This window comes from Tachyglossus aculeatus, unplaced genomic scaffold (genome assembly GCF_015852505.1).
Source record: "Tachyglossus aculeatus isolate mTacAcu1 unplaced genomic scaffold, mTacAcu1.pri SUPER_34, whole genome shotgun sequence".
In the NCBI taxonomy this organism is placed as follows: domain Eukaryota; kingdom Metazoa; phylum Chordata; class Mammalia; order Monotremata; family Tachyglossidae; genus Tachyglossus; species Tachyglossus aculeatus.
In genome coordinates, this window is record NW_024044839.1 from 1,852,039 (window position 1) to 1,869,491 (window position 17,453).

General features: G+C 54.5%; 1 protein-coding gene across 4 annotated transcripts in view; it reads left to right on the top strand.

Annotated features, from left to right (window-relative positions):
• SEPTIN9 (septin 9) overlaps nt 1-17,453 on the top strand; it is a 128,639-nt gene that overhangs the window by 100,392 nt on the left and 10,794 nt on the right. For all 4 annotated transcript variants that reach the window (XM_038741979.1, XM_038741976.1, XM_038741978.1 and 1 more), the window contains one exon: nt 15,700-15,891. In XM_038741979.1, the coding sequence (XP_038597907.1) occupies nt 15,700-15,891 (192 nt within the window). The remainder of the gene's footprint in view (nt 1-15,699; nt 15,892-17,453) is intronic.

Sequence of the window (17,453 nt, forward strand, 5' to 3'; positions counted from 1 at the left end):
CGGTGACTTCCTGATTCTGAGGTGGAGGAAAGAAAAGTAGCTTTTTAAAAGGCTCCTGAGAGTCCCTGCCCCGCCCCCCACCTCCCACCGTAAACATGTCAAAGGCCTCTTGCCCCAGGGCCCGGAGTGAAGTGTTGGAGCGACCAAAAAGGTGAATTTCGTTTTTCTGCTGTTTCCTGTGCATGTAAGAGGCTGCGAGTGTTTTATTTAACTCAGGGTGTGAAGGACTTTAAAAAAAAATGGTTTTTAAGCACTTACTGTGTGCCAAGATACTTTGGAAACAGTTCCTGTCTCATGTGGGGCTCTCAGTCTTAATCCCTATTTTAAAGATGAGGGAACCGAGGTAAAGGGAAGTGAAGTGATTTGCCCAAGGTTACAAAGCACGGCGCTTAAGGAATTGGAGAAGCAGCGTGGCTCAGTGGAAAGAGCCCGGGCTTTGGAGTCAGAGGTCAGGGGTTCAAATCCCGGCTCCACCAATTGTCAGCTGTGTGGCTTTGGGCAAGTCACTTAACTTCTCTGTGCCTCAGTTACCTCATCTGTAAAATGGGGATGAAGACTGTGAGCCCCCCCAGTGGGACAACCTGATCACCTTGTAACCTCCCCAGCGCTTAGAACAGTGCTTTGCACATAGTAAGTGCTTAATAAATGCCATTATTATTATAAAGCAGACAAGTGGCAGAGCTGGGATTAGAGCCTCGGTCTTTCTGACTCTACCTGCTAGGCTATGCTGCTTCTCTGCTGACTTGAGCAGAGCTCTCGGCTCTGCCCCTCTCCAGGTGTGGCCTCCCTCCTGCCCCTGTTGTGACAGACCTGTCTCCTGTCATGACAGACCTGTCCCCTGTGTCATGACAGAGCTATCCCTTGGCCGCTCCTGCCCCCCTGCCCCCCAAAGACCCTAGGATTTTCGGTCCCCCAGAGAGGAAGCGAGTAAAGAAGTCAAGATGAGAGCCCCTAGCTAGGGGCCATTCACTTAAGTAAAATCAATCAATCGTATTTATTGAGCGCTTACTGTGTGCAGAGCACTGTACTAAGCGCTTGGGAAGTACAAGTTGGCAACATATAGGGACAGTCCCTACCCAACAGTGGGCTCACAGTCTAAAAGCCTTTCCCTCTTCCTCACCCCTCCGAACGATCAATACTGTTATATTCCACTTTCCCAAATGCATAGTACAGTGCCCTGCATACAGTAAGCGCTCAGTGCTTAGAAGCAGCCTGGCTCAGTGGAAAGAGCCCGGGCTTTGGAGTCAGAGGTCATGGGTTCAAATCCCAGTTCCGCCACTTGTCAGCTGTGCGACTTTGCGCACATCACTTAACTTCTCTGGGCTTCAGTTACCTCATCTGTAAAATGGGGATTAAGACTGTGAGCCCCACTTGGGACAACCTAATCACCTTGTAACCTCCTCAGCGCTTAGAACCATGCTTTGCACATAGTATGCGCTTAATAAATGCCATTATTATTATTATTATATACGATCGATTGACTACTGAGCACCCACTGAATGCCAAGCACTGTACTAAATTCTTGAGGGAACACAATAGAGCAAAGATAATCCTGTCCTCAAGGAGCTTGCAGTCTAGCAGAGGAGACAGACACTGAAATAGAATTAACAGACAGGAGGCAGGAGGAGGGCCTGTGTGAGCCTGAGCTAAGTAATGGCAGTGTGCGCCGTGTATATATAGAAGACAAGTGGGTAGTGGGCGTGCTGAAGTGGCAGTTGGGGGAGAAAACCTAGGGAGAACAGAGCAGGAATTCATTGATGCCATTTGCAGCTCTCCATAACGGAGACCCTCCAACCCGAGAATCCACTTCACTTGTAGGTGAGGAAGATTGATGGGGCATTTGCCCCTCTCCCCTGCTTTGAGCCCAAGCAGCTCTGACCAGTCAATATAATTTATTGACCGCTTAATCTGTGCAGAGCAGTGGACTAAGCCCTTTCCCAGAAGCATTTATTATGGAGAACACTGCCGTAAGCGCTTGGCAGCGTGCAATTGAACTGGGACAGCATTCTGCAGAGGACGAATCCGAGGCCCAGAGAGGTGGAGAGGCTTGCCCAGGGTGAGCCAGCAGGCAAGTGGCGGAGCCGGGATTAGAACCCAGGTCTCCTGGCTTCCAGCCCCAGAGCAGGGAGGTCGGGGAGGGTTCGGGGCTCCTTTTCCCCGGGCGGGGTCTCTCGGACTGAGCCCCCCTCCAAGGCCTGGGAGGTTCCCGATTGTCCCAGGCCTGTGTGGGCTTGCACAGATCCGGGATCCGGGCTCGAGGCTACCACTTGTCATCCCTTCTTGGCCGAGGCCGGGGGGCAGGGCACGTTTGTGCTTGCATTTGCCCGGGAGAGGGGCCGGAGAAGCCCCCAAGTCGCCCCCGGGTCCCCCGAGACAGGTTAAACCTTGCTGTGACAGAGGGGAGGAGGAGCCCCTTCCTGGCCACCCAGAGTAGGGGTGGAGGCATTCATTCATTTAATCGTATTTATTGAGTGCTTACTGTGTGCAGAACACTGTACTAAGCGCCTGGAAAGTACAATTCGGCAATAGAGACAATCTCAGCCCACAACGGACTAACAGTCTAGAATGAGGGAGACAGACATCAAAACAACTAAACAGGCATCAATAGCATCAGTATAAATAGAATTATAGATATAAACACATCAAAACATAAGCAGGCATTAATATAAATAGAATTATAGATATGTATATATAGACACAAGTGTTCTGGGGCGGGGGTGGTAGAGCAAAGGGGGTGAGTCAGGGTGATGAGAGGGAGCTGAGGAAAAGGGGGGCTTAGCCTGGGAAGGCCTCCTGGAGGAGGTGAGCCTTCAGTAGGGCTTTAAAGGGGGGGAAGTGTGATTGATTGGCAGATTTGAGGAGGGAGGGCATTCCAGGCAGGGAGTTCCAGCTGGATAGGTCAACCACACGCTAAAATTTAACAGTTCTTTCCTGAGGGGCATTGGAAGACCTGCCTGTGTGTCCTCTGTATGGACCTCAGAAAAGGTGGGGGCAACGTTCCGTCTATAAACTTTGTAGAGAAGGCCTTTGGGAATCAGGGAATGTTCTTGCAACAAGGCACACCTGTCTGGATAGAACGCAACACGGTAGTGGGAGCCGTCGGGCATCTGAAGACTCGTGTGTTTTCTTAAGCGCCGACTTCACAAACGTCGCTCCTGCGTTATAGGAGAATCGACTATTAGTTTCCTCCTGAAAGCTCGTCGTGGGCAGGGAACGTGTCCACCAACCTTTTAGTGTCCAGGACTCTGCGCACAGTAAGTGCTCAGAAAATATGATTGATTGATGGAGAGGAAAGAAAGGGGCAAGGGATAGGCTTTAAAACAGGCCAAAGGAGTGTGTTGAGAACGGCCCCCAGATTAAAATACAGAATCTCCCCTCCAGTAGTGGGAAGGGTGGGTGGGGGGGCGGGAGGGTCTCTACAAAGATTCAAGGAATTCCATCAATGGAAGCAACCAGTTTTTATCATTTCGGCTGGAAAATGCCCCCATCTCTTTTTTTTTCAGGCGCAAACCCCTCCCTCGCTCCCTCAGCCACCCCCGGTCTGAGGTCTTGGACAGTTCGTGCAGTGGGAACTGTGCTATTTGGACAGAACTGCTTCCCAGGCGTACTCGGCATCCCGAGGCCTTCTGCCTTTCTTAATCCTGGGAGAGGCTGCCCCTGCCTCTCTCTCTCTCTCCCCCTTCCCACCTCGCCAAGTTTCAGAGGAGGAAATGGGGGCCGTGTGTGTGGGTTGACTGTCCCCCGGGAAGGGGTCTCCAGGAGTAGGTGGAGGGGAGGGTCTACAGCTGAGGGAGCTTTTTCCCTCCTCCCCCCCCACACCCCCGCAGCTGGCCCTGTAGGGTGTGGGGAGGGCAAGCTAAGGGGTCATCATTGGCACTGCCCCCAGTGAGCTGGGCCTCCAGTGAAAAAAGGGAGGAAAGCAGAATCTGTGCAGTGCCCCCACCCCCCCCCCCCCCCCCCCCCGCCCCAAGAACCCCAGGCAACCCCTGCCCCCCTTTCCCAGCCCCCAAGAGCCCCAGGCAGCTGCAGAAGCATCAAATTGCTCCTGCAGGAGGGGGCCCCAGGCTCCTGCAGGGGAGGAGGAGAAGGGGCCGCCTTGTTCCCTCTCTTCCTTGGGGGAGAAATTACCATATGAATTCTAGAATGCGCCTTCTACCCACCGGGGGTGAGGAGGAATTTGGGGGGTGGGGGGCTGGGCAAGGAGAATTCTCCCAGCCCGACCAAGCTGGAGCCCGGGGACTGGACCTTTCCCTTCCAGTTGGCTGAGCCAATACAGACCTAACACCCTGGAGGAAATTCTCAAGCCAGAGGTTTGGCACCTGGCTGGAAAATCAGCCCTCCCAGCCCAGGGTGAGAACTTGGCTCCACGAGGCGGGTGGGGGGAAGGCAGGAAGGTAGGGGTCTGAAATCCCACTGCCCGCCCTCCCCTCACACCCCCAGGGGTGCATCCTCTGGAAGTGAGTTAACCTACCCTTGAGTTGTTGTAACACCACTGTACAGTGTCATTCCCAGGGCTAGTGAGCCAACTCTCCTAAAGAATCCACCCCGTCTCTAGAACCCAGAGCCAAACCAGGACTTCAAAGGCCCGGAAGCGAGTTGACTTCTGTAGCTGGCCTAGTATAGATATGTAAAACCTTAAAAGCGGAAGCTGAAGTGCCTAAAAACACGAGTTTTTGGCCCCAGGAAGAACCTCTAAACCGGAAAGAGAATTAGCACGATTTTCCCTTCGCCTCAGCACTCCAGGCAGTTGTAGAGTGGGAGCCCCAGTCACCCTCCCAGCACGTCCTCTGTCTCTGTTGGAGAGAAGTCCGTGGCACCCAAAGGCAGGGCATGATTCGGATGCAGTTATAGCACCAGTCTGGGGAAGCTGCCAGATCTGGAGTCCTGAAGCCAGACTGGAAGAGTCAGTCGGTCAAATTTATTGAACATGTACTGTGTGCAGAGCACTGTACTAAGCACTTGGGAACCTGCGGTTCCCCCTGCCCCCGTTCCCATCCCCTTTAGGGTCCAGAGCTCTTCCTGTACTATTATTATTTATTAATAATATAATGGCATTTGTTAAGCACTTACTATATGCCAGGCACTCTATTAAGCACTATTATTATTTATTAATAATATAATGGCATTTGTTAAGCACTTACTATGTGCCAAGCACTGTATTAAGCACTGGGGTAGAAACAGTATAAGTTCTGACGTGGTCCCTTTCCCTCATGGGGTTCTCAAACCCCATCATGGGGGGTAGGTGTAATATAGGCCCCTAGCCAGGCTGGAGGCAGTGACAGAGAGGAACAATGATGCCTAATGCTTAGAACAGTGCTTTGCACATAGTAAGCGCTTAACAAATGCCATCATTATTATTATTATTGTTATTATTACTGGAAAGCGTTCTGGCCTGGGAGACATAGGACCTGGCCTCTCAATCCCGATCCATCACTTGCCCGCTGCGAGACCTTAGGTGTGTCACTTCACTGATTTGGGCCTCAGTTTGCTCAACTTTGAAAGGGGCATCAATTCTCTTCTCCCTTATGTTGCCAACTTGTACTTCCCAAGCGCTTAGTACAGTGCTCTGCACACAGTAAGCACTCAATAAATACGATGGATGGATTGATTGATTGATTCCACTTAGTCTGGGAGCCCTATGAGGGAAAGGGACCGTGTCAGAACTGATAAGCTTGTGTCTCCCCCAGTGCTTAATGGGGTGTTTGGCCCTTAGTAAGCACTTAACAAATATAATAATAATACTAATGATAAGGCATCAAGAGATTCCCACGCGTAAACCCAGCTGGCCGGCCCAGCTGGTCAGCTCCTTTCCTGGTCTTGTGTGGGAAGGGGCATGGGCCAGGCGGCTGGGAGTGGCTGGGAGAGGAAGCAGGAGCAGGTGGGAGTGGCCCAGAGCTCTCCCTCTAAGACGGAAGGAAGGGGAAAAGGGATCTGAACCCCATTTCACGGATGAGGGACCGAGGCCCGGGAGAGGGAAGTGACCAGCTGAGGTCACGCAGCCGGCCAGAGACAGAGCGAGAACTAGAATCCGGGTCTCCTGGCTTCCAGGCTGGTGCTCGTCTTACTAGGTCGCATCACCTCCCTTTTGCATTGTTTGAGCTCTAGTCTTCCAAGCAAGAGCACCCTTTCTTCTGTTGCTCCAGCATATTGCCCCTTTCCCACGGACCCCCAGGGCTTGAACATGTTAAGGGCCGATGTATGCTTGGGAGGGGGCTCTTGGGAACGAACCTACTTGGAGCAGAGGGCTCTTGGGCAGGAAGCTATGGTTTTGGAGTGTCAGAAGCCCCCATGGAAGGCAGGCTGGGCCCAGGACGTGCGGCTGAGGGCAGAGAGTCCCTCTTCACACGAGGGAGAGGTGGGCTCTCGCCCTCCGTCGCTGTGCCCCTTGGGGACGTGGAGCGGGGTTGGGGGTACCTCCTTGGTGCTGTTTCAGCGTGGTAATCGGGTCTCAGAGTCCGGTCTCCCTGCTTCGTCCCTCCCGCCCTCGCCCTGACAGAACAGCTGGAAGGAAGGAAGCCCCAGTGGAACCGCTGGGGTGAGAGGAAATGAGTCAAACTCCCCGAACCCACTCCAGGCATCTGTCCATTGGTCCATTCATCCACCCGACCTCCCGGTGACAGAATTTGGAGTGGCCCCCCGGGGTCGGCGTTTCTTTCCACATCCCCACCAACCTGGAAGCCCCCAGTGTGTGCCCTCTGGTGACATCCCTGCCGGTAAGCTAGCTCAGCCTTGCTAACTTCAGAGGCCTCTGGGATCCTCAGTTCCAGCTCCCACTCCCCGCTGTTCCTCCTCCCTCCAACCTCCCCCCACAAGGCTTCTGGAGTGACACCACCCACCCCAGGAAAGATCAGCTGTGAGGTGGAGCGGACTGGTCTCAGACTGGTCTCCTAGACTGTAAAATCCTCCTGGGCTGGGATTGCCTTGAGGGCGGAGGTCATTTCAGGGGGGCCAAGCCTCTTCCCTTCCTTTTATTTTTAGTTTGTGAACCCTCCTGAGGGACAGGGATGCTAACTAACTTCCAGTCAGGCAGTCAGTCATATTTGTTGAGTGCTTACTCTTGTGCAGAGCGCTGTACTAAGCGCTTGGGAGAGTTAGTGCTTACTGTGTGCAGAGCACTGTACTAAGCGCTTGGGAAGTACAAGTTGGCAACATATAGAGACAGTCCCTACCCAACAGTGGGCTCACAGTCTAAAAGGGGGAGACAGAACAAAACCAAACATACTAACAAAATAAAATAAATAGAATAGATATGTACAAGTAAAATAAATAAATAAATAGAGTAATAAATATGTACAAACATATATACATATATACAGGTGCTGTGGGGAAGGGAAGGAGGTAAGATGGGTAAAATGAGTCCAGTATAACAATACAGCAGACAACAGTCCCTGCCCACAGTGAGCTCACAGTCTAGATGGGGAGACAGACATTAATATAAATAAGTAAATTGCAGGTATGGACATATCTTTTCCCACCGGTGCATTCTTTACCAGCACTCAGTGCAGTGCTCGGCACACAGTAAGCGCTTAATAAGCGGTGTTGCTACTGTTACTACGACTACTGTTTTACTATCCCAAATACTCAGTACAGTGCTCTGCACAGAGTAGACTGTAAGCTCCTTGAGGTCAGAGAGCATGTCTCCCAACTCTATTGAACCCTCCTAAGCGCTTAGTGTAATGCTGTACACGCAGTACGCTAAATTCCTTGAGGCCAGGGATCGTGTCTACTAATTTGTACTATCCGCGGGGCTTAGTACGGTGCCCTGCACAGAGTAAATGATATTGGTTGATTAGATAGGTTGGATTCGTGCCCACCCCCCCAACAAGAACTGCAGGGGAAAATTGGTTTTGTGCAGAGGGGGAGGTGAGAGTGTGTGGCTGGGGGATGTGGGAGTGGGCCATCTTGCAGACTGGGGTGAGGTGGGGTCCCATCCGAGGGAGCCCTTGTTTTCCTTGTTTTCAAATCCCGGCTCCACCACTGGTCGGCTGTATGACTTTGGGCAAGTCACTTCACTTCTCTGGGCCTCAGTTACCTCATCTGCAAAATGGGGATGAAGACTGTGAACCCCCCATGGGACAACCTGATCACCTTGTAACCTCCCTAGCGCTTAGAACAGTGCTTTGCACATAGTAAGCGCTTAATAAATGCTATCATTATTATTATTCCCGACTCTGTGCTTGGTGGGGGCCTCCTGGGAGGGACTATCCCCGGAAAGGGTAATGGGAATCCGTAGGGAGCCCCCAGGGCAGCTTTTCCGGGTGAGCAGACACCATCTTTGCTCAGGCCCGGAGCCAGATCAGTGCGCAGATGGAGGTGGGCGGCCCCACCCTGCCCAAACTGGCTGAAACAGGAAAAGAAAGAAAGAAAAGGGGCTGCTCTGCCTGCCTTTGGGAAAAGGGTGAGAAGGGGAGGAGCCTGGATTTTGTCCAAGGCTCAGGAGCATAGACGAATTCCAATGGAGCCTCCGCTCGGAGCAAGCGGACAGTACAGCAGTAGGGTGTCTGAGAAGCTCCTCCATCTGTGAGAGGCCAGAAAGTTTGTCCCGTTGCCGCTTGACCGCGTGAGGAGAGTTGCCCCGGCCAGCCAGCACATTGTCCGGGACAGTCAGCCCACGACTTCCTGGACTCCAAGGCGAAGATCTCTTGGAGAAGACCCCCTTGGTGTAGTGATAGATCCCAGGCCCAGGAGTCAGAAAGTCACGGTTTCTAATCCCGGGTCCGCCACTTGTCTGTTGTATGGGCTTGGGCTGTCTGCTGTTTGGGCTTGAGCAAGTCACTTCACTTCTCTGTGCCTCAGTTCCCTCATCTGTAAGACTCGGAGCCCTATGAGGGACGGGGACTGTGTCCAACCCGATTTGCTTGTATCCACTCCAGTGCTTAGTGCAGGGCCTGGCACATAGTAAGTGCTTAGCAAATATTATTATTATTATTATTTCCCCAAGCTCACCTTTCTCCCCAGCCGCACTTCAGGACCCTCCCTGGGCCCCCCCCACACCATTCAGCTCCGTCCAGTCGCGTTTATTTAGCAAGGGCAGGGAGCCAAGGACATCTTGGATTATGGTGTCCACGGTTTTATTTCCCATTCACAAACTCGGAGAGCCTGGCCCGGACACCAAGTGTTTCCGCAGTAGCACCGGACCGGAAATCCCCGCGGCTGCCCCGCTCGACGGTTAGGTTCTGTGACCTGCAAGGAAACCGGACACCTCATCCTGTCCATCTTCCCAGCCTCTAGGCCTGGTCTCCCCCCCGAGACCATTCCTGTGGAGCGGATTCCCCAAGAGTCCCCCGTGTCGGTGCCCATCCGCCCCCTCGTCTCTAAGAATTCCTCCCGTGCTGAGCCCGAGTCACTGCCTCCGTGCGTTTTTCCTCAATTATGATAATAATAATAATGATGATATTTGTTAAGCACTTGCTATGTGCCAGACACCGTACTAAGCACTAGGGTGGATGTGAGTAAATCAGGTTGGACAAAGTCCCTGCCCCATGTGGGACTCACAGTCTTAATCCCCATTTTACAGATGAGGGAACTGAGGCCCAGAGAAGTGAAGGGACTTGCACAAGGTCACACAGCAGATGTCCTCGGGGAGAGAGGGGGAGCATCTGGTTCCTGCCCGCAGAGTAAAAAGCCCTCTTGGGACTGTTGTCTCGGATCATGGCAGAACTGATCCCGCCTCTCTCTCTGCATCTGGTGCCGGGGACAGACGCAGAACAGACATAGACAGGAGGAGGTGGGAGGCAAAAGAATGGATTCGTGGGTGAGTCAGTACTTAAATGGGACAGTGGGAACCTAGGCAGCTTTTGGACCTCTCCTGTTGCCTCGTGGTCAGCCTATGGGCCACTCTGACCCCCGGATCTGGCTTTTTTGTTGTTGGGTTTTTTTTTGATGGCATTTGTTAAACGCTTACTATGTGCAAAGCACTGTTCTAAGCACTGGGGGGGATACTAGGTGATCAGGTTGCCCCACGTGGGGCTTACAGTCTTCATCCCCATTTTATAATGAGGTAACTGAGGCTCCGAGAAGTTAAGTGACTTGCCCAAGGTCACACTGCAGACATGTGGCGGAGCCGGGATTCGAACCCACGACCTCTGACTCCAGAGCCCGGGCTCTTTCCACTGAGCCACGCTGGTTCTTCCAGGTGTGGATGAGGCCTGCACGTGTCTTCCCAGCAGCCGGTACTGCACAGTTTGAAAGGCTCTTGGCTCCCAGCTCGTGCCCTGAAGTGGAAACAAGTTTACGGGTCCGGCTTGGGAGAGCCCCCAGGTCCCCAGTCTCTCTCAGAGTGGAAGTTCCCTGTTGGTAGGGAATTTGTCGTCTCGTGCCTCTGTTGCAAAGGGCCTTCCACCCAGTGGGTAACTACTTCTGCCCCGCCAGAATACCACAGTGGGGTTTTTTTAATTTTTTCTTTTTACCCTGGCTTGAGTTTCAAACTTTTGGGGAGCATTTCAGGCAGCGGAGCTAACAGCAGGGTGCGGCCCCGTTAAGAGACTGCAGGGACCAGGCGGGACGGAGGTGCTCGCCCTCTTAGTGTCTGGGTGCGAGTCTGCCCCAGGGGTCCCAGTTGCTGCCCCTCCCCAGCAGATCGTTCGGAACCAGATGGGGAATCTCCGAACCAGATGGGGAATCTCTGAGATCCCTGCGGGTGGAACGACTCCTAATTGAATTCTGCTTGGAAGGAATTGCACAGGGGGAGAGGAATTTGTCACTCTGTCCCCAAATGGCAGACGGCCTGGGGTGGGGTGGGATGGGGGGATAGGGGTGCTGGGGTGGAGAGGGAAGGAGAGAGAGAGAGAGAGAGAGAGGAGTGAGGCTGGGGTGAGGGGTAAGGGGGGTGGGAGGCCCCCAGTTTTTTGAGGAACTCCGTGGGAGACAAGAATGCATGGGTGTTGTCGGAGGGAAGAACAACAGCAGCTCCAGAGCTGACTCCTGCTCGGCTCAGCCCCGCTCCCGGAACCATCCACCGCCGTGGGTCCCGGCAGAGTGGCCCGGTGGGGAGAGTGTGAAGCCGGGAGCCAGGAGACCCAGGTTCAAGTCCCAGCTTTCCCTCTGCCCTGCTGTGTCATCTTGGGCCAGCCACTCAACCTCTCTGGATCTCCATTTCCCCATTTCTCAAGTGGGGAGAAGATTCCCTCCCTCCCAGACTGTGAGAGCTCTGGGGTCCAGGGACCAACGTCCGATCTGGTCCTCTTGACTCTCCCCCGGTGCTTGGCATGGGACTCTTTTTTAAAATGGCATTCATTAAGCGCTTAACTATGTGCAAAGCACTGTTCTAAGCACTGGGGAGGTTACAGGTGATCAGGTTGTCCCATAAAGGGCTCACAGCCTTAATCCCCATTTTACAGATGAGGTAACTGAGGCACGGAGAAGTGAAGTGACTTGCCCAAAGTCACACAGCTGACGATTGGCGGAGCTGGGATTTGAACCCATGACCTCTGACTCCAATCAATCAATCAATCAATCAATCATATTTATTGAGCGCTTACTGTGTGCAGAGCACTGACTCCAAAGCCCATGCTCATTACACTGAGCCACGTTGCGTCTCTGACTTGCTTTAATAATAATAATAATTGTGGTATTTGTTAAGCATGTACTGTGTGCCCGGCACTAAATTAAGCGCTGGGGCGGATACGAGCGAATTGGGTCAGAGGTGGCTCGATCCTCCCCCTGGGGAACAGCTGTGGCGGACGGTGGAGAGAATGTGATCACAGCTTCAAAAATAATAAGAATGACACCAATAGTAAATTCATTCGACCGTATTTATTGAGCGCTTACTGTGTGCGGAACACTGTACTAAGCGCTTGGGAAGTACAAGCTGGAAACATATAGATTTGACATATAGATGAGAAGCTGTGTGGCTATTGTATCTGTCAAGCTCTGGGGTAGGTACAGAGTTACGAGCTTGACCCAGTCCCCGTCCCACGTGGGACTCACAACCTAAGTAAGAGGAAGACCAGGCCCCTCGGCTCCGTTTTGCGAATGAGGAAACTGAGTCCCAGAGAGGTGAAGCGACGGGCCCAGGTCACACAGCGGGCGGGGGTCGGGACAGATCTCCTGACTGTCAGACTTGCGCTTTTTTTCCCCGGAAGCCTCCGCTGCTCGTCCGGGTCCCGTCGCCCCCCGTCCTCCCGTACAGGGAGGGTTATGTGGCGAGTCCGGGGTCTGGGGCAGCGGGTCACCCACCAGCTGCTTTCCCGGCTGCCCTCGGTCCCACAGGAAGTGGCCGGGGGTCAGCAGGGTCCTTAGCTCCTGGAAGTCAGGAATGGATGTGGGTCTCCCCGCAAAGCGGAAAAAGTCGGGGGGTGTGGTTTTCACCGCCCCTTGGGAAGCTTTTGGGGGCTGGAGATGAAGTCCTTCCCAGCTACGCCCCTCTGGGCCCAGGGGCCCTGTGGGGGTACCACCATACCGTTGGCTGGGATTAATAATAATAATAATAATAATGATGATGATGGTATTTGTTAAGTGCTTACTATGTGCAAAGCACTGTTCTAAGCGCTGGGGGGCTACAAAGCCATCAAGTTGTCCCACGTGGGGCTCACAATCTTAATCCCCATTTTGCAGATGAGGGAACTGAGGCCCAGAGAAGTGAAGTGACTTGCCCAGAGTCACACAGCTGACAATTGGCGGAGCCGGGATCTGAACCCATGACCTCTGACTCCAAAGCCCGGGCTCTTTCCATTGAGCCACGCCGCTTCTCGTGGGCGGACGGTGGCTGGACTGTATCCTCTGCGTGGGGGGCCTACGGGTTGCGGAAATAGGGGCGGACTCCGTGATCGGAGCCCACTGTTGGGTAGGGACTGTCTCTATATGTTGCCAACTTGGACTACCCAAGCGCTTAGTACAGTGCTCTGCACACAGTAAGCGCTCAATAAATACAATTGATTGATTGATTGATTGAGAGTCAGGGGACCTGGGTTCTCACCCCGGCCCCGCCACTTGCCAGCAGGTTGTCCTCAGGCAAGTCACTTCACCTTTCCAGGCCTCAGTTTCTTTCTCCGTACAATGGGATTGAAATAACCTGTTCTCCCTCACCCTTAGACTGGGAGCCCCATGTGGGACATAACCCTGTCTCTACCCCAGCGCTTAGTTCAGTGCTCGGCGCACAGTTCCAAATGCCAAAATTAATTATAGGTCGGCAGTCTAGGGGTTTTGGGGGAGAGTGCTGGTGGGCAGAGGGGGTTACATGTATATGTATTTATACATATATATTTATATATATAAATATATATAAATGCATATATATGTATTTATAAATACATATTTATTACTCTATTTTACTTGTACATATCTATTCTATTTATTTTATTTTGTTAATATGTTTTGTTTTGTTCTCTGTCTCCCCCTTCTAGACTGTGAGCCCACTGTTGGGTAGGGACCATCTCTATGTGTTGCCAACTTGTGCTTCCCAAGCGCTTAGTACAGTGCTCTGCACACAGTAAGCGCTCAATAAATACGATTAATTGATTGATGAGCCAAGGTTCGTTCTTTGTCCATTTTGGGTCCTGCCTGTAGTAGTGAGGAGGGAGCTGGGCTGAAGACAAAGAACCGCTCCCTTAGGGGTAAGAGTGTTTAATATAGTGTGTCACATTTAGTGGGTGCTTAATAAATACTGTAACTACTGTGAAAGGGAACCCCCTAAACCCACGGTGATGGCGTGATGTGCTCTCAAAGGGTGGAGGCAGAGTGGCCCTGTGTTTGGCAAGGCAGTGTGGCTCAGTGGAAAGAGCACGGGCTTTGGAGTCAGAGGTCATGGGTTCGAATCCCGGCTCCGCCACTTGTCTGCTGTGTGATCTTGAGCATGTCACTTCACTGAGCCTCAGTTACCTCATCTGTAAAATGGGGATTAAGACTGAGAGCCCCACATGGGACAACCTGATCACCTTGTATCCTCTCCAGCGCTTAGAACAGTGCTTGGCACAGAGTAAGCGCTTAACAAATGCCATTATTATTATTTTAGACTGTGAGCCCACTGTTGGGTAGGGACTGTCTCTGTATGTTGCCAACTTGTACTTCCCAAGCGCTTAGTACAGTGCTCTGCACACAGTAAGCGCTCAATAAATACGATTGATTGATTGATTATTATTATTATTCTGTCTGAGAAGGGAGTTTTGGTGACCGAGAAGGGAGGCCTAGCTGAGTAGGCAGACCCAAGCCTGGCCCCCCCTGCTCTGTTGTCCTCAGCGGTCCAAAGCCCACCCCTGGCCGCCTTGCCTGGTGGGGCAGAAGGACGGTTTGGGGTTTGGGGCTTAAGAGAGAGAGAAAAAGAAAGCGCCCGCCCGGATTCTGCGGAAAATGTCTGCCGGACCCGTGAACAGATGGGAATGATTTTGCGTCACGTGGGCTGGGTTTGAACCTCCAGCCCAGGAGAGCCGGCCGGCCCTGTCTCAGTGAGTGGGCCCCCAACACGCTCTTCTCATTCTTTTGTTTATTTCAAGATGCGAGCAACCCGAGGGAGGGATATTCCTGAAACCGGCGGCCCTACCCCTCGGCTCCACCCCCCTTTCCCTCTCCATCTCCCACTTGCCCTGCTCTGTCTTCCCGAGGCCCGTGGCACGTTGCGGGGCCCGTGGCATCTCGCCGGGCCGAGCTGGAAGGAAAGGAGAAGGTCCGGGCCCCTGGGGATTTGGAACAGAACTAGACCCAGTGGGCAGCAGAAGCCTGGAGCCCGTGTCCCGACTGCCCTCTCTTCCCTGTCACCTCTCACCCCGGGGGTGAGCTTGAGAGCAGGAACGGCCTCGGGAGCCCAGACCGAGAGGGACCGAGCTGCAGTCCCGGGGTGGTGTGTCCGAAAAGCCGAGACGGTCACAAGACGCCCCAGACGCCTGGGTGCCATCTGCTCTCCTTGACTGCCACACGCGCCGCGGGAAGGATCCCTGCAGGAAACAGGCCGCCCCTCCCTCCCCCACTTTGCTCCCTCCTCCCGCCCCCACCCTGTTCTCCAAGCCAGGCTCACCCGCCAGGGGAGGGGCGCGGAGGGCCTGGGCCTCACGCTGGGTGGTCGCTGTTAAACTCTGGAGTTCTCAGCCCGGTGCACTTTGTCCTCTCAGAGGGGAGAGGAAGGCCCTGGGGTGGATATGAGAGAGACAGAGGCAGAGAGAGAGAGATATCGTGGGCAGGGAGACATCGGAAGGGTGTGGGAGAGGGGAAGCAGAAGGGGCCCCTGGAAATCTGTCTGGGGGGCGGGGGGCGTCTCAGTCTGCTGGAGCCAGAGAGAGAGAATGTATGTGTGTGTTTTGGGGGATGGGGGGGACGGGGATGCCGTGCGCATGCTTTATTCCAGCCTTTCAGCGGGGAGTTCAAGGGGCCAGGCCCAGAAGAGCTGGGACAGGATGGATGAAAGACTGCGGCAGTCAGCAAGGGGCAGTGGGGGCTGAGGGGGTGCCCTTCTCCGGTTCAACTCGGGGGCTGCCGCACTGCTTTTCAGCTTCCCATCGCCAAGTGCCCTAGCTTGGAGGCAGCTCCCGAGTTCACGGGGAGCGAGAGGGGGATGCTGCGGGTCTGAAGAGAGGACGGGGGTCAGGGGTCCCCCGGGACCGCGTGCCGTGGGCTCAGTGGGATTCTGTCAGAGAACCTTCCCATCCCACCGATGTCCTCACATTACACCACGGGACCCGTGTCCCCTGAGGGACACCTGCTGCCCCGTGGGCATTCGGTAGGGTGCCTTGGCAGGCGCCTCTGACGGTTCTTCTCGTTCCTTCCCGGCAGCGGCCGAGGCAGCGCCCAGCTACGTGAGCAGCATGGCAGACACCCCCAGAGATGCCGGCCCCAAGCAGGCCCCCCCGGTGCGCACCGAGAAAACCACCCTGGACTTCGGCTACGTGGGGATCGACGCCATCCTGGAGCAGATGAGGAGGAAAGCCATGAAGCAGGGGTTCGAATTCAACATCATGGTGGTCGGTGAGTCATCCACTCGCCCCTCGGAGCCCCGTCCTCGTCCCCTGATCTCCCCCCACAGCCTCCTCCACCCTCCATCTGCCCTCCACCCTCACTGACCTCCTATCCTTCTTCCCCCCCCCATTCTCTTATCCCCCTCTCCCCCCGTTCTCCCATCCCTCTGCCCTCCCATTCCTCCATCCCTTCTCCCCGTTCTGCAATTTCCTGATGGCTGGGGAGGGCAGAGGTCGGGCAGTGTGCTGTTTCCTAGTTACAGTCCACCCTTGTTGGGGAGGGAGTGCTACAGGGGAACAGCTCCTTCAGAGCCGCCTTTAAAATTCACCCCAAGCTCCTTAAACAGCCATCTTCAAAATTCACCTGTTCTCCTGGAACATGCATGCCAACTGCTCCCTTTTCCTGTGTGGAAATGAAGAGTCAACTGCATTTCTCCAAACCCCCTCCCCCCTGGCACACACACCCACCCACAACCCCACGTGCATACATTCTTTCTCTCCCTGCCTCTCGGTGCCTTTCACTACTCTTTCCCTCCCTCCCTATCCCTCCCTCCTTCCTTCTTTTTCTCCTTCCTTCCTTCTCCCCCTCCCCTGGTTGTCAAGGATGATTTTGGATTCTCCTCTGGCTCCTAGTTTCCCATTTAGGCCTGAAAGCTGAGCTGCTCCAGGCCGGCTCCCTCCCTCTCTCCCTTCTTCCCTCCCTCATGGCCCGTGGTCCCAGGGGCGCCTGCAGGAATTGCCATCTTTCAGCTGCCGGGCCCCAAGGCCGAGTAGGAGGGCCACCATGCCTCTCAGAGCCAGTCCCCTCTCTTCCCTCTCCGGGGAGACGCATCATGGGGTTGGGATTCACACCTGGGCGAGGGAGGGCATAGGGAAAGGGGTCCCAAAGACCCCACATGCTGAATTATCCCAGGTGGCGAGGGCCGGGGGTCAGTCATGAGCCCTGAGACGGCAGCCGGCCTTGCCCGGGGCTCTGAACCAGGCTGATGCCCAAGCTGCAGAAGGCCCCAGCTGGGAGGGGGCAGGAGTTCTAGTCCCAGCACTGCTGCTGGCGGCTGTGTGACCCCGGGAGGGCTGCTTGCCCACTCTGGGCCTCAGTTTCTCTTATCAGCACAATGATCCGCCCCTCTTGGGACCCCCGCTGCTGGCCATCTTATCGTATGGCGGACAGGGAGCGGGTGGTACATGGGAGCAGACCCCAAGACCCGTGTTTGGTGGGCGTGAGAGGAAGGAAGCCTGATCTGCTGCCGGGCAGTGTGGAGTGGGCTTTGGGGTGGATTTCATGAACCGGCGATGAGTCGCCTTCCGTCCGAGGTGGGTGTGGGGAAGTGGCATGGGATGGCATTTTGGGTGGCAGTGCCCGGGGAGCCCAAGACAGGCCTGCCTTTGTTGCCTGGACTGCTGGTGGGTCAGCGTGGGATTCCACGGAGCGGGGAGGGGAGCCCGCAAGCCAGGAAGCTGGGGAGGATGGGGGGCTGGGGAGAAGCACCCTTTCCTTCCTGGCCGGAGGTGCCTGGTGGCCAGCCCGGCCCCGTCCACTCCCCACTTCCCCCGGGTCTGTCCTGGGTGGGA